The sequence below is a fragment of the Dromiciops gliroides genome, chromosome 3, assembly GCF_019393635.1.
Source record: "Dromiciops gliroides isolate mDroGli1 chromosome 3, mDroGli1.pri, whole genome shotgun sequence".
NCBI lineage: Eukaryota > Metazoa > Chordata > Mammalia > Microbiotheria > Microbiotheriidae > Dromiciops > Dromiciops gliroides.
Window position 1 is genome coordinate 447,066,034 of NC_057863.1, and position 17,775 is coordinate 447,083,808.

The 17,775-nt window shown below is 40.1% G+C and overlaps 1 protein-coding gene across 9 annotated transcripts in view; it reads right to left on the reverse strand.

Moving 5' to 3' along the window:
- Positions 1 to 4,660: 4,660 nt before the first annotated feature.
- B3GALT1 (beta-1,3-galactosyltransferase 1) overlaps positions 4,661 to 17,775 on the reverse strand; it is a 697,560-nt gene continuing 684,445 nt past the window's right edge. For 8 of the 9 annotated variants that reach the window (XM_043997933.1, XM_043997934.1, XM_043997927.1 and 5 more), the window contains one exon: positions 4,661 to 5,993. In XM_043997933.1, the coding sequence (XP_043853868.1) occupies positions 4,793 to 5,773 (981 nt within the window). In that variant the 5' untranslated portion in view covers positions 5,774 to 5,993 and the 3' untranslated portion in view covers positions 4,661 to 4,792. Of the gene's footprint in view, positions 5,994 to 6,156; positions 6,219 to 17,775 lie in introns of those variants that run through there. The other variant, XR_006355767.1, reaches the window with a different exon arrangement.

The following is a 17,775-nucleotide window of genomic DNA, read 5'->3' on the forward strand; positions in this document are numbered from 1 at the left end:
GCTTCTCTAGTAAATTGCTTCTTTCATTCACAAGTTGCTTTTTGCTTATAAAAACTGTTTCCCCCTTTTCAGAAGAAATTAGAGTTAATTCCCCCACTGAAATCACATATTATGAAAGATAGAAAATCAGTCCCAGGTGCTTTGGGCTAAATATTCCATTGTCCTTTGATAGGAAAAGTTATATTGAAAAAGTCCTCCCCTCACCCCTCTGCAAAGGGGTACTTACTTCCCTTCATCCCCACTCCCCCACCCCCATAACATAGCCATCCAATAAGCTAGGTTGGTTGAAATTCCATTCAAAGTAAACAGGAGCTTCCTCCCATTCTGCCACTAGTGATTTCTACAGCTCCAGTGTTATATTCAAATTGGCATTTGCCATGTTACAGGAAAAGAACCCAAAACCTTGCTTCCTTATATCTAAAGGGAACTGAAAGGCTCATTTGAAAATGGAACATTAAGAATGCAGACACCGAACCTGTATACTTAACATCATCCTGTACAAAAGTAACACTGTAAGAAGGGAGGTATGAGAAGCAGGTTGTCAGACAAAGACTGACTGACTGCATGACCCCCGTGGAAGCTGCTGCCTGTGATTATGTCTTAGATCCCAGAAAAGGGTTGGTTTAGGGATAAAAATCAGAATGTGGATAAGAATGGTATAGGGATAGAGATAAGATAGGGAGAGGGGCTGGATCTGTAATTGTATTGGAAGAGGGAATTCCTTGGTGAGGAAAGGCCTACTGACAATGCAGGTCAGAACTTTTACTGAAACTTAAATTCTTAGTCTTACCTTGGGCACAGAGAGGGGACTTACCACTGGGTTCACACAACCTGTATGTTTCAAAGGCAGGCCTTGAACCTTTGTGTTCCTGACTCCGAGGCCAACTCTTAATCCATTGCTCCTTAAATCAGATCAAGGACCCAAAAATCTATCTAATGGAGGCCCAAGTGACTGGAGTCTTGATTTGGCCAATATCAGAAAACTAACAGAAGTAGGAAGGTAGAGGTTTTTCTTGATCACCTGACATAAAAAATTCCAAACATTCAAAAATGGAGGGCAAACATGCTTTAATTAAGGCTACAGAACCACGGGACAAAGATCGTTGCTCAAATAAGCCCCATGCAGAGCCAAATGTTACCCAGCAGGCAGGCTCCCATCTCTATATGTACAGCTGAAGAGAGATTATTCCTTTAAAATATGTACACATGGTCTTTGATGGGTATTTACACATTTGTCCTCTGTGTACTATAGACCACTTTTTAAAAATAAGGAAATTTAAAGAAGTTTCCAAAATAATAATGATCACTGTTTTTGTTAGTATTTTTTGTTCCATTTTAGGCTAGGGAGGTCTAGTCATAAAATGTATATATTTATAACATATACATAAGAAATATATATCATGCTCATAATGTGCAGTTCCTTCATATTAAGAGTTGTTGGCTGGGCATAAGACAGGTGCAAAGCAAAATTATTTAGGCAAGGGCCCAGTTTGACTGTTTAACAATTGACTAGACAATAAACACAAATATATATATGATGTTTTGAATGGCCAGGAAGAAATCACTGAGTTTGAGAACTGGCAATAACTACTGGACAAGGGAGCTGACTGGTCTTTCGTGGTTCAATTTTTCACCAATTCTGTTTTTCTTGTTTTGTCCAAACTGAAATAAGCTATCTCACTGACCTCTTCATTCATACATACACACATACATACATATATACACACATACACATACACGCATACACATGGTCTATATGTACACACCCATGCATGTGAGTATGTGTACACATACACACACACATATATGCATGCATATATTTGTGCATGTATGTGTATCTGTCCATATACATATGAGCATACATATATTTGTGTATGTATATGTGCACATGTACATGCACACATATACGTATGCGTATACATATACATACATATACATACATATTTGTTAAGAGTAGGAGGGACTAACTAAGTTTTCCATCTTTGGGGATGTGAGAGTTAAAGGACTTTCCAGAGGACTACTTTTTAAGGACCAAAACAATCCAAGAAATCAAAACAGGTATAACAAAAACAAGGTACTGTCTTCATATTATGGAGTTTTTCCTCACTGATCATAAGAAAGCTGGGTTTTCCAAAGTATAGTAAGCTTTCCAAATGGATACCATGTTACCATTAATGTTTGCCTTGTAATTATGTTCTCTCTGTTTATTCTTCCTTCTGGAAAGGTGAGTGGTAAGGTGAATTAATTTTTCCTGTCCTCCAAATCCCAGAAAGGCCTAAATTTAAATAACTTGGGGAAATCTCAAGTGGCATGTTTCTCCAAGCAACTCAGCTTATTCCAACATCCAAAAAGGCAGAAGTGTCTGCCACAAAAAATACCCTATGCCCCCAGCCTTTGGAAGACACATTATCTTTCAGCACAAAGGGGTAGCATGAAATGCATGGAAATAATAATTCATTAAGTGCTGCCAAAGGGATTGTAAATACTTAATGCAGCTTCCCAAAGGTGCTTTGTGGACCATTTTGTCAGTCTGCTAAAAGAGGACCCCTTTTCATAATAGTGTTATTAAAGACATAAAATAAAATACATAGGAATACAAAGGAAACCAATTATATTGAAATACAATGATCAAAACATTAAAAAAAAGTTCACGGACTCCAGCTTAAGAACTCCCAATATAACTTAGACTAAAGAGAAATAAAGGTTTTAGTGATTTATGATCTATGATGATCTATAGTCAAGATTAATTGTGGTAGATTTTATATTAACATATGTGGTATGTTACTAATAATAATTACTAGTTTGCTTTTTGGTTGGGGGGAAGGGTGGAAACTAGACCCATTATTTTAATCTGTGTAAGAAGCTTTCAGTGTGGAAACTCTCTTCACCAGTACAAATCAGACACAGTAGAGTTAAAATGCCTGAGGCACTGAGAGGTGGAGTGATTTACCCACAGTATTTGGGGTGGGATAGGAACCCAGGTCTTCCTAACTTCAAGGCTAGCCCTCTGAACACCATGCCTCCACTGCCTCTCACTATTACTTACCGGTTACTGGTATTATAGCAATAATAATAATAATACAACAATAATAATACTTTGCACATACATAGCACCTTTCAGCTGAGGATTTCAAGGTACTTAGCATACATGAATTAAAATTCACAGCATCCGGGAGGTAGGTTTTTTTTTTAATAATTGCCATTTTGCAAATGAGTAAATTGAGGCACACCGAGGTTTCTGTCATTTGCTCCTTTGACACTATGAGTCTTGTGGCAGAGAAGGGAATGGAACCTAGGCTTCCCTACCCTAGCTGCAAATTTCTTTTAACTCTGCTCCTGAGAAGACCTCAATGCTAATGCAATTGCATGCAAAACTGGGGACCTTGCTGATGTTTAACAGTACTAAAGTATGCACTGCATGCACTGGGTATGCCAGCTGAGATTTGGTGCCCATCCACCATTTTCCTGCTTGTTAAGAGAGCCCCTTACATTATTCTTAGGGCTCTGATTCTTTTTCATGCTTTCAGAATCTGCCATCTTTGTAATGTGATGTAGAATTCTTCTAGGCCACATATCAGTTTTGCTTATTTTCCATCTTTGGAACCATGTGCCTGCATGACCCACACACTCTAAGTATACTCAGTGACATTGCATACTGGGGGGAAGCAGGTAAAGTTACATTTGGCAATTTTCCTTGGAGGCACAATTTTATGTTTGTTCTGAAAGAACTGAGAATAAATCTCCTATTTATTTTGTTAAACAGCATTCTATATACATTCCACCTGCTGCCCACCAAGTGTTTAATCCTTGGATGAACAGTAAAGTTGTTACTGAACTTATAGAACATCTGATTCTCTTAGTTCAAATTTCCACTCATCCAATGCCTGTCTTCCTGCCAATAATGTTTGGTTTTGGGGTGGAATTATACATTTGACACATTTTACATGCCAATATATGGGAAAAACCCAATGTACATATCACACACAACAGAAATATTCCCACTCACCATGTCTTGACTGTGCCTATTTTTAAATGGGCTTCTAAATAAAGTTATTTTGTCTTTGAAGGGATGAGATGAAGGCATCATCGTGAGGTGACTTTCCTTCTCTCAAACCCAGATTTCCATCTCAGATGTATAGTAGCTAGCTGGGAAGGATGCAGCCAGTTTCTCCTATTGGGGGCACAGGTTTGGGAGTTGCTTTTTGAGATAAATGGCAATGCCCTATGCCCTGAGATTGGCATCTGACACTTTTAACTTGTGTAACATTTGTATAATGAGAATGTGACATTTGTAAACTGGTGATCAAAGAGAGGAACTAAGACATGAGGGAGGATGGGGAGAAATTACTTTTTTGCAAACTCCTTCACAAGTCATTTCCCATAGTAACATCTGTAAACTACCAACAATGGAGGCTTCCAAATTAAAAAGAAGGAAGGAAGGAAGGAAGGAAGGAAGGGAGGAAGGGAGGAAGGGAGGGAGGAGGAAGGAATAAAAAAGGAAGGAAGGAAGGAAGGAAGAGAGGGAGGAGGAAGGAATTAAAAAAAGGAAGGGAGGAAGAGATAGAGGAAGGAAGGAAGGAAGAAAAAAGGAAGGGAGGGAGGAAGGGGTAAAGAAAGGGAGTAAGATAGAGAAAAGAAGAGAGGAAGGAAGTCAGGAAGGAAAGAAGAAAGGAAGGAAGGAAAGAAGGGAGGGAGGAAGGGATAGAGAAAGGAAGGGAAGAAGGCAGGAAGAAAAAAAAGAAAGCAAAATGAAAGCAAGAGAAAATAAAAGATATTTACATCTGTAAAAATCTTAACACCGGAGATGTTTCTTGCTTGACATATCATTCCAGATTCTGTGCATTTCCTCTGGTGTGATCTGATGCACAGTAATGACTCGGCGATACCTACACAAGCTGTAGGCCATTTTCCAGTGATTAAAGCCACTGTTTTGGAAAGGGTGAATGCCCAGCTTCCGAAGACACAGTCCCACATACACATCTTCAAGGTGAAGCAGTCTTGTGTGGAGTGAGGTCTTGTAAATGAGTTCTGCAACATCAGCTGAAAAGATATAGCCAGTCCCCGAGCAGAACGGTGGATAATTGCTATCTGGGTACAAATCTCTGGGCATGTACCACTTACTGCGGACATCCCGGATTGGTCCTCCATTGATGACATAGCCGGTGAAGTATCTTCTCCTTGGTTTGGTGTTAGGTTTTAGTAGTTTATAAATGAGATTATCCATGTTTACAAAAATGTCACTGTCTGTTTTCATGACATACTTGGCTTTTGAGCAGAAAGTGGCAACCCATCTCATCCCCATTAAAGTTTTGAGGGTGAGGTTATGGTAGGAGTCAATGAAGTCCTCTACAATGATGTCATGGAAGATTTGGCTTTCTTGTTCCACCATCTGATTTAGAACAGGATCAGCGTTCTTCCCTAGGAGAAAGAGAGTGGCGATTTTGATCCCCTTAAAGTTGTTTTCATCTCCCCACGTCTCTCGGATAGCCTGTCGGGCATCAAATTCCTTGTGTGTGGTACTAATGAGGATGACAAGGAAGGGGGTGCTTTTCTCACATTTCTTGGGTTCATTTATGAGAAACTCAAATGCATGTGGGTTTATAGGTCGAGTTCTTATGTTACCAAAGGTAACATTCTTTCTGGCCGCAGCAACGTTAGTAAATGGCCGAGAGCCGGAGTAGGAAGAAGTAGGACGAGTTATACTTAGGTACCAAAGAGCACTAGCCCAGCACACAACTGTCAAAACATAGAGACATGAGACCTTTGAAGCCATTGTCTTTTCAGCTCCTCTATGCAGTATATTGAATAAATAGCCTTCTTACCATTAACATCTCTTCGTCCTGCAAAGGCAGCATATTACTTGAAAATCTTAAAGTTCGACAAATACAAGTTACTGTGAGATTGTTCATAGGTATTGGTAGCTGGCTTGTCACTCTACTTTCTCCCTTCCTGTGATGTTGGGTTCCATGTCTTTATAAATCTTCCTCTTATTTCTGCAAAATGCAAGAAAGCACACTGTTTGTTAGGCTTGGTTACATGTTTTGACATTTCAATTCAGAGTTATTAAGATATGAATATTTTATGTTTTACGATGTCCTCCTGTTTCATCAGAGGCAGTGTGGTATAGGACCTGAACAAGTCACGTGATCTCTACTTGCCTCGGTTTCCTCATCTGTAAGATAGGGATGGGTAGTGGTAGCAACTACTTCCAAGGATTGCTGTAAGGAACAAATTAATTAATCCATTAGTCAATCAATAAAGAGGTGGCTAGCTTATGCAGTAGATAGTGTACTGGACCTGGAGTCAGGAAGACCTAAATTCAAGACACTTACAATCAGTATGATCCTGGGTGAGTCACTTAACTGCTTTCTCCCTTGGGTTCCTCAGCTGGAAAATGGAAATAATAATAATAATAATAATAATAATAATAATAATAATAATAATAGGACCTACTTCCCAGGGGTTGTTATAAAGCTCTAATAAGATAATATTTGTAAAGAACTCAGACCATAGTGGGTGGTATATAAGTGACAGGAAGGGTTCAAATATTGCTTGTGGCACATAGAAAATGTATGATCTTGGCCACGTTGTTTAACTTCTGACTACTCTAGGTAACTAACTATATGACTATGAGTTGAAGAGAAGGTGCCAACCTGTATTGGTAGGGATAATTTTTTCACATGAGATTTCTCCATACAACAAGGTAGTGCTGGGCCTAGAGTTTCAATCCAGCCTCATATACTTTCTGTCTAGGTAATTGTAGGCAGCTCACATAACAGCCATTTCCTCAACTGCAAAATGGAGATAATAACAGCACCTGTTGTGCAGGATTGCTAGAAAGAGTCAAATAAAATATTTGTAAAGTGCTTAGCACAGTGCCTGGCATATAGCAGGTGATCTATAAATGCTTGTTCCCTTCCCTTCCCCCCCTCTATACTAATGAAATCCCAAATCCAATCCCAAGCCTCTCTTCCCTTATGCAATATAATCATTATTCTTGGAGGTAACAGAGATGATCATAGTTGTATGAGCCAGAAGAGACTTTAGACGTCCACACCCACCCAAGATGGCAGAGCATATACTGGGAGGATTTGGGTAATCTTGTCTATCAGTAATGTCCTTCAGAGACTGACACACCTGCCAGGGCTGGTCCCAGAATGAGGAGTTAGTTACAAAGAAAAGAATCTCAATCCCAATTTAATGATTGGTTAGTAATATAATTGAAAATAATAATTTCTTTCAGATTCCTGACTTCTCCCCTGTTTTAGTTTGTTAGCATGAAGCTTGATCTCTTTTGGAACTTTTATACACATGAATGTTGAGAGAGCAAATACAATGGGAGGAAAAAAAAACCCCATTTCTGGGTCAGTCAGGAAAATGCTCATTCAAATGCCACCTCTGGTACATCATGGCTGGGTGACCCACGACAAGTCAGGCAGCCCCCAAGGGGCCTAGGCAACTCTCTGAGACTCTAAGTTGAAGAGTAGCTGAGTCTGAAATCTTTCCTCTCTAGGAAATGTCCATCCCAATGAAATTGCTCCAAATCAATTACCCATATATATGTATGTGTGTGTGTGTGTGTATATATATATATATATATATATATATATATATATATATATATATATATATAATATGTGTGAAATTGCTATGGGCATTCTCCCAACACCTCATCATCCTTTTCCTCTGTCTTAATTTACAGCAAATTCTGTTCAGTGTAACACCTTCTACTTTATGGAAACCTTGACCTCCCGACCTCTGACTCTTTTGTTTCCTTGACTATATATGTTTTTAAGTTGTTGTGTATGAAAAACTATGCATTATCTTGTTTCATAATGCTCTGTTTGCTGGTCTTGTTCCTAGCTGCATTTTGACTCCCACTAAGTAGTACCCATGGGTAACTAGGTGGTGTGGTGGTTAAAGCATTGGGCTTGGAATAAGAAAGACTCATCTTCATGAGTTCAAATGTAGCCTCAGGCACTTACTAGCTGTGTGGTCCTGGGCAAGTCACTTCACTCTGTTTGCCTGTTTCCTCACCTGTAAAATGAGTTGGAGAAGGAAATGGCAAACCACTTCAGTGTTCTTGCCAAGAAAACCCCAAAATGGGGTTGTGAAGGGTTGGACACAACAATAGCATCAACAACAAAAGTAGTACCCACCAACCCTTCCTCCTCTCAGCTTCTCCTGATCCCTAGATTTCCAGATGCTCCCCCCATTCCTGTTTGTTCTCACATGCAGAAACCATTCCCTAACCCCCCTGGCAGAGTTATTTCTGGTGCCAGTTCAGAGCTTCAGCACTGTATATCCAGGTGAAATCTCACTGGTCCCTGCTAATTCTTTGCTTCCTTTGGATTCACTTATAAATGCAGTAGGATCTTAAGAAATGAGATTTTGAATTTGGGGGCCACAAATTCAAGGGGAGGTCATGAGTACTTCAATTAGCATTAAAATGGGAAAAAAAGTGTCTTTAGAAGTTCCTGGTTCTTTCCTACAACTCCCAACTGCTGTCGTGTCATTTTTAAAGGAAGGCCAGGTTACCAAGTTCACTCATGTAAAAAATTGTCTCTTGCTTCCTTGTTGGTGCATATTGCAGTAGTCCTGGTAGACAGAGATAGGAGATAATGGATGTGAATTTCAACAAACTCAGCTTTAGAATTAAACTATGCACTTCAATGTATGGACTGTGTTGAAAGAATTTAACCGGGGTTATGGATGGAGACTCATGTTCCTAAGCACAATCATCATAATAAAATAAAAAACAGGGATGAATAAAAGCAGAGTCAATAGACACCATATTGTCTAAGCCAAGAGCGGAATGTGAATATATGAGCCATAGGAGGGAGGCCAAGCAATAGCTCATCGGAGTTATGATTCTTCTTCTTCTTTTTTTTTTTTTAGTGAGGCAATTGGGGTTAAGTGACTTGCCCAAGGTCACACAGCTAGTAAGTGTTAAGTGTCTGAGGCCAGATTTGAACTCAGGTACTCCTGATTCCAGGGCCGGTGCTCTACCCACTGCGCCACCTAGCTGCCCCTATGATTCTTCTTAAATGAACATTAGACAAGCTCCCAGCAGCATGACTCTGAGTATAGCTAGGGCTCCAGCTGACCCGTAATAAACGCTGTCCAAATCTAGGCCCTAGTATTGCCAGACTCCTAGTGGAAAAATTGGAGGGAAGCAGATAAAAACGATGTGGTTTGTTATGTTCTTTGAAACCTCCAGAGAGAGGCAAGAGATGCTTTGGAAACCCATGGTAGGTATTTAGTACCCAACTTCAGGGCTCCGTGCTCTGACTTTAAGGACCTCCCCACTGCTTCTACAGGGTTGGGAAGGAATTCCACCAAGGATCCTAGAACCAACTTCTATTCTACCTGTTCTCCTTGTCACAGGTACTCCTACTTACCTATCCCTCTTATCCCATTGGTGCCCATTAGAATCATTACCTCCCTATTTCCCAGCCATTTTTCCTATCTCTGACCAAAATGCAAGAGGAACCTCCTACAGTTCCAGAAAGAAGGCTCCTATGTGTAACCTGGGGTTACATATTGTAACGATTGGAATGACGCCACCTGCTGGAGACTTACTGTAGAAGAGTTCCACCTATGAAGCGAAGGTCTTTGAGAGCAAGACCAGGAGTCTTTTCTTTGGCGTCAGGAAGTGACGGGGGCTAGTGGGAGTAGGAAGGAAGAGACTGGCTCTCAGTCTCGCTCTCTTTCCTGAGGATGCTGGTGGAGAGGGGAGCTAGAAATGTGCTCTCCCTTTAATAGATAGGAATCTAGGCCTTTCTCTCTCTCTTTACCAAATTCTTATTCTCCTTAATAAATGCTTAAAAGTCTAACTCTTGCTAAAGCGTATAATTTATTGGCGACCACTCATTAGATATTTTAGACAGTTTAGATAGAATTTTAGCCCTTAACAATATGATATTTTGCATTCCTTTGCTGAAATCATTATTAAAGGAATGATAGGGGGTCTCATTAGACATGGGTCGTGGGGCCACAGTCCTCACTTCTATTCCTTTTGTTCTTCAGCTTACTCCCTAGACAGGGTTTTTTTTCTTCTTCAAGCTTTTTAAGACTGTCTTTGTAGAGCCTAATGTCTGGAAAAGAGGCCCTTAGTTGTTGTTCTGTTTTCTCCCTACCTAGGTTTTGTTTTGAGTGAGGCTTAGCCAAAGGAATGTGTATTTGCAAAAACATTCTTTAACTGTTTGTATACTAGTTATACTGAATCAATGTGAATAACTGAACCCTCTGAAATGGTTGCATTATTCAAATTCATACTGTGTGTTTCCATTGGGCAGTAAGCAATCATCATGTTTTATATAATTATAACTTCAAATAATGTGAATTTGAATACATAGGACCACCACATCAGGGGATACAGAACCAGCTTTACTAGTTTTCTAGTGCATAGTTCCAAGCTGGGGAGAGGGGAAAGGTGGGGGAGAAGGGAGGAGATGCTATTTCTCAAAGTACTTCTTCAGCCAAACCAAAAAATTCCCCACCCTTCACAGAGATATGGAAATCCTGAGTGAGGGGAAGGGGAATTGGGGTGTACGGTGTAGAAATTATGGGAAAATTGGAGGTAGCTCTCAGTGTAGGAGAAGTTCTAGGATAAAAAAAGTTCATAAGTCTGTGATCTAGTAGAGTGCTATGATAGAATTTGTCCCTCATAAAGTGTAAAGCTGAGAATTAGCCCAATACTCTAGATCTGATCTGATGAGGGAAGTGCATACAATGATTAGATTGATTCTAAACTCTATACAATACTATCTAAATATTGTTTACGATAACATTAGATGTGATACTGTTCGTGACTCACACCTTTGAGTTAAGCATTGCTTTCTCAATGTGGTTCCTTCAAAATAGTTTAAGGGCAAAAAATAGATTTAAGGGTGGCTAGGTGACCATTGCATAGCGTGTAGGCCTGGAGTCAGGAAGATTTATCTTCCTGGGCAAGTCGACTTCACCCTGTTCGCCTCAGTTCCTCATCTGTAACATGAGCTGGAGAATGAAATGGCAAACCATGTATCTTTGTTGAGAAAACCCTGAAATGGGGTCGTGAAGAGTCATACAACTGAAACAACTCAACAACAACAACAAAATAGATTGTTCTTTGGAGAAGCAACATATTGGATTCTTAATATTTTGTAATCAGGAATTGGAGTCAGTCCATTAGTATATATTTAGCAGAGAAACCTAGACCACTATCTGGACAAGATGTGAATTCTCCAGACAAAGTGGGAACTCTTTACTGCCTCAGTCTTCATTGCCCCACTGAAGTCCTTGTTCTGGTACTGAATTCAGTTCAATACAATAAGCATTAATTAAACTCTATTGGCAAACTGCTTAGTAGAAGGATATAAAGTCCCAAAGCAAAAACTGCCTTACCCTCAAGGAGTTTATATTCTACTATGATAATACCTTATTTAAAACTGATAAATAAATACAGTGTGATTTGAGTCAGGAGACAGCACTGACAAGTAGGTGTAATCAGTCAAAGCTTCCCATAGGAAGAAGCTGGGGATTTTAAGAATGTCCTTGGAAAGAAGATGCTTCCTATGAGGGGAAAACTGCATATGTATGAGACTTTTGAGAGGAGAGAGAGACATAGACACACAGACACAGAGAGACAGAGAGAGACAGAAAGAGAGCGAAAGAGAGAGATAGAGACAGAGAGAGAAACAGAGAGAGACAGAGACAGAGATACAGAGACAGAAGGAGAAAGAGACAGAGAGTGAGAGAAAGAGAGAGACAGAGAGGGAGACAGAGAGAGACACACACAGAACCAGAGACAGAGAGACAGACAGAGACAGACAGAGAGAGAGAGAAGCAAGGAGCAGGAATGGGAGCAGGAGCAGGAGTAGGAGTAGGAGTAGGAGAAGCTGCAGAAGATGTAGAAGAAGGAAGAGAAGAAGAAGGATAGGGAGAGAGAGACAGACCAAGACAGACTGAGAGAGACTCAGAGCAAGGTTTGAACAGAGTGAAGGAGCAAGGAGATGGAAGAGAGACTCGAGTGGTATTTAGGTGACTCTAACTCCATCTGTCTATGTCTTAGCTGAGGGGAGAAGGCCTGTGAACTGAGGGTGCTGGGACTGTCATCTCTCTGTAGCTCAGGGCTGGCCCCCAGGCCCCAAGGGGTGGCTGAAGCCCTTGTTGGGAGGTTGTGTTCCTGGAGGGGACCAGAGGCTGTACCAGTCTGTGGTGGTGGAGGAGGCTGGGTGAGGTCCTGGGTCGAGGTCAGGAGTGCTTCAGCCCAGGCCACAGACACCGCCTAGATGTATGACCCTGGGCAAGTTGTCTAACTACTACCTGACTCTGTTTCCTTATCTGTAAAATCAGGGTAATAATAGCATCTACCTCCTAGGGTTGTAGTGAGAATTAGATGAGATAATATTTGTAAAGTGCTTGATAAACCTGAGCATGCTACATAAATGCTGGTTGTTGTAATTATTACTATTATTATTCTAGAAGACTTTACCAGCTTCTCACCTTCTATAAGAAGCCTTTCCTGATTCCTGCTAATTCCAGTGCTTTGCCTCTGTTAATCACTGCCTATTTAGCCTATATTTAACTTGTTTGTACATTGTTTGTTGTCTCGCCCTTTAGATTGTGAGCTCTTCAAGGGCTAGAGTCATCGCTCCCTTTCTTTGAATCCCCAGCATTTAGCAGAGTGTAGATACTATATACAGTATAAGGCACATACAGTAGAAGGTACTTAAATACTTATTGACTTATTGGATTGGCTTGAGGCATTGCTGAACAGATCCTCTTCAGATCTGAGAAAGACAGTGCTATGTTTTAACTCTCTTCTGCTCTCAGAAGGTGATTGTAAAGCTTATCTTTCTTCTCTAAAGTTACTTTTATGATTGTTGTTTAAGGGATTGCTTAGATAAAATGCTTGCTCCCTTGTAGGATTGGTTATTGGTAAACGAAAGTAAGGGGCCATTGACTAGTTTGAGGTATAAAGAGATACAAGTATAGGACAGAGATTCGAATCTGGATCCGAAGTGCCAGACTTTCACCTGACTGGGTTTTGACCCAAAGGAGACAATCTTACTGAGCTTTGATTGGTTGATATTCAGTAAAATATTGCAAAATTGAGTGAAGTATGCAAAGGTTTTTCTCCCTCTGGCTAAAGCAAGCCAGTGGAGACCTTCAGGAGGAGAGTGAATGTGTAAGAGGCAGGCCAGTCAGGCAAATTCATTCCCTCTCTATCGTTCTCTTTGAAAGCTGGTCCTAGAATAGGGTGGGGAGGGTGGGATGGAGCATGGAGGCCTTTGTCGTTGTTGAGTTGCTTTCCCGTCATTCAGAATCTTGGTGACCCCATTTCTGGTTTTCTTGGCAAAGATACTAGAGTGGTTTGCCATTTCCTTCTCTAGGAAACCGAGGCAAACGGGATGAAGTGATTTTTCGACTAGGGTTCACACAGCTAGTAAGTGTCTGCTGGGGCTGCATTTAAATTCTGGAAGAAAAGTCTTCTGAACTCCACGTCCAGTGCTCTATCCTAGATTCAAGGAAAGTCATGCCCCCAAGGGACAATTAAGGGAGAAAGCTGTTTCAATGGCTAAACTCACTTTACACTTCCCTTTCCCCTTACCTCTCAATAGGAGTTTAGATAACTTTTACCCAAGAAATTTAATAGTGAATGGGAGGACTGGGGAAGGATGATAGCTGCAGGGGCTAGGAATATCAAAGGAAAGATTTGTTTGTTTGAAGGTGACATAAGCGCATTTGTCGGCAAATGAGAAGAAGTCGGTGTAGTGTGAGAAATGAAAGATTTATAGGGGAGGAAGGGATTGAGTTGTTTTCACTAGTGTCTGACTCTTGGAAAACCCCTTTAGAGTTTTTTTTTTTTTTTGTTAAAGATACTGAAATGGTTTACCATTTCCTTCTCTGGCTCATTTTACAGATGAGGAAACTGAGGCAAACAGGGTTAACAAGGTCACACAGCTAGTAAATGTCTGAGGTCAAATTCCAACTCAGAAAGGGGAGTCTTTCTGACTCCATATCAGGCACTCTATCCACTGTGCCACTTACCTACCCCTGATTGGTGGAGCTAGGTCTCATTGGAGCTGGAGAGAGAGATTAGCATTTGTAAAGAGTCTGGAAGCTTTTGTAATCAGAGGAGAGAAGAGGTGAGTGGTGAGAGGTTTGAAGAAAGGAGGAAGGTGAGGCAATTTACTTCCTATTCAAGGAGAGATTTTTCTGCCATAGGAAGAGTGCTTTGGTGTAAACAACAACAACAAATAAAAACAATACTAAAATTTAACCAAATAGACAAAAAACCTCAAGCCAAGAGTCTACGGAGAAGATGACGGCACAGGACCATAGCTAAGCCCTGGAGGAGATGCTGAGAATCCCAGCACATTTCTCCTGAGGGCTCTTTCCCTTTTACTGCAATAATTGGGTTTTTTTTATTCATTTATTTGCATTTGTTTAAGGGAAAAGTTAATGTATCAGTAGAACAGAGAGTTGTACACAAAACATTTGTCATTTCTCTAATACAACGGCAAACACTGATGACACATTAACTTGTCATCCCTGAAATACTAACCCCTTGGAACAAAACATTCCATGAGATGCTAGAAAGCTTCTTCCCAGGGGGGCTTTACTACATAGCCCATTACCTCTTCTTTCTCCCCTCTCCCGTGACACTTTTTATTCTTTCTTTGGTTCATTCTAGTATAAAGTTAATTCCTTTACCTGCACAGCTGATTAGACCGATTTCCTCCCAGCTCCTCTAAGGCTTTGTTCCAGCAATCAGTCTTCCCTCGCTGCCCTCCCACTCTCCCCATGCACCTTCAGTTTCTCCCTCTCTACTGGCTACTTCCCATGAGCTGACAAACAGGGTCAGCTCTTCCCCAAGCTAAAATGCCTTTCCTTTGATGCTTTTATTCCCTCCAGTTATCATCTTATCTTTCTCCCCCACTTCATTGCTAAACCCTTGCAAAAGTATAGGATCCATGTTTCTACCATCTTGACTATTTACTCTTTGATCATCCCTCTATAGGCTTCCATCTCTACCATGATAACACACTTTTCATTCATTAGGTCTTAGAACTGGATCTAGAAAAGAGAAGTCATCTACTCCAATCTCCCAGGTAGCAAGCACCAGAAGGGTCATTTGAACCCCAAGATAGTGCTTAGTACACTCTACCATATGCTGACGGTGTGCCAGGACCTATGCTAGAGTGTAAAGAAGCCATAAAGATCCCAAAGAGATCCTAAAAAAGGGAAAAGGACCCACATGTACAAAAATATTTATAGCTGCTCTTTTTGTGGTGGTAAAGAATTAGAAATTGAGGGAATGTCCATCAGTTGGGGAATGGCTGAACAAGTTGTGGTATATGAATGTAATGGAATACTATTGTGCTGTAAGAAATGATGAGCAGGCATATTTCAGAGAAACCTGGAAAGACTTAAATGGACTGATGCTAAGTGAAGTGAGCAGAACCAGGAGAACATTATACACAGTAACAGCAACATTGTGTGATGATCAGCTGGGACAGACTTAACTCTTCTCAGCAATACAACGATCCAAGACAATTCCAAAGGACTCATGATGGAAAATATTCTCCACATCCAGGAAAAAGAACTGTGGATTCTGAATGCAGATTGAACCATACTGTTTCTACTTTTGTTTTTGTTTTTTTGTTTTTTGAGGTTTTTCCCTTTGGTTCTGATTCTTCTTTCACAACACAACTAATGCAGAAATATGTTTAATGTGATTATGTGTGTATATATAATCTATATCAGATTTCTTTCTGTCTTGGGGAGGGGGAAAGAAGGGAAGAAGGGAGAAAAATTTGGAACTAAAAATCTTATGAAAACAAGTGTTGAAAACTATCTTTACATGTAACTGGAAAATAACAAAATACTTTAAGATTAAAAAAAAATAAAGAAGCTACAAAGATAAGTGAGACAGGACCATTCCCAAGGAGCTTATTCAAAGTGTTGATATGGGCAAAAAAAAATGAAGATACCTTTATAGCACCTCTCATATATGTCTCCTTCACTCCTTTACCACTGCTACCACCATAGGGCAGACCTTTATCTCCTCATTTCTCTTTATTCTATTTTTGCTTTTAAAACTAACATTTGTCATAACAATATCAAATATAACTCCTAATATTTTTCATGAAATAATTTTTATACACAGATATTTCTTGTAGGCAAACATAAAAACAGAGGAAATATACAAGAATCTTTATCATTTTATATCACTTAAATACCACTGTGGAGTGTTATATATACTCTATATAATATAGTATGTAGCATATATACCGTATACAAGTATAAAGTATTGCAATAGCTTTCTGATTGAGCTGCTTGTCATAAATCTCTCCTCACTACAGTCTATCCTCCACTCAGTTGTCAAAGTGATCTTCCTGCAGTATAGATCTGACCTCCTCAATAAACTGGCAGTCCCCCTCACCTCTAGGATCAAATATAAAATCCTCTGGCATTCCAAGCCCTTTCTAACCTACTCCTTTCCCAATCTGTTCAGTCTTCTTACATCTTATGATTCACAACATAATCTTTCATGTACTGTGACAGACTTCCTTGATGTTCCTCAAACAAGACACACCAATCTATGGACACCACGCGTGTTCTCCATACAAAGAATGCACTCTTTTCTTATGTCTGCCTCCTGACTTCCCTGGCTTCATTCAAATCTCAGCTAAAATCCGATATTTTACAGGAAACCTTTCCTGATCACTCTCCGTCCTAGTACTTTTGAACTTTTGATTATTTCCAATTTATCCTGGATAGATCTTGTTTGACATGGTTGCTTGCAGGTTGTATGCCCCATTAAACTGTGAAGTCCTTGGGAGAGGGGACTATTTTTTCCCTTTTTTTTTTTTTGTATGCCCAGCATTAGCACAATGCTTAGCATATGGTAGGCACTTAATAAATGTTTATTGCCTGATTGATCCAAAAGTAGTATCAGGAGATATTTGATGAGATCAGTAAGGGACCTCCTAGACCATCTAACCCAATCTGTCATTTTACAGGTGAGAACATGGAGCCCTGGAAAGGTCTGGTGATTTGTCTAAGGTCACACAAGTACACAGGATAATCACAAGCCCAGGGCTAGAAGGATTCAGCAGAAGGGTCCAGATCTCTTGTGACTAAGGAGTTAGAGGAAGGATTCATGGAGGGCATGACTTCTGACAGAAGCCTCACAGGATGAGGGGAATAATCTTTCAAATGCCGGAGATCAGTCAGAGAGAACAGTGAGAGTGAAAGTAGAAAGACAATGGATATGTCCAGGGAATGGTTAAACAATCCAGGTTGGCTAGAGTGAAGTGTGCATAGGGGAACAGTGTAGACTAAAGATGGAAAAGTAGTTTGAGGACAGAAGTGTGATATAGATTTACTAGATTTGTAATCAGAGAATCAGATTTGAAACTCCCATCTTGGCCCTTTACTATCTGGAACATGGAGATTCAATTCAATTAGACAACAGACAACTAAGTCAGGGCTTCTTAAACTTTATCCACTCGCTTTATTTTTGCCCAATATATTTTTACACAGCCCCTGGCATATAGGTATATAACATAGGCATACATAACCTTTTACTGTTGTTAAAATTTTTTGTGATCCCCATATTCAGTTATGCAACCCTATATGTGGTTGCAACCCACAGTTTAAGAAGCTAGGACCGAAGTAGTCCCTTGAAGTTTTACCAAAAGAACAAAGCCCCTATTCTCTTATTTCTTAAATTCATGATAAGGAAAAGAAAAACTTTAAAGTTTTTTTTTTACATAAGTG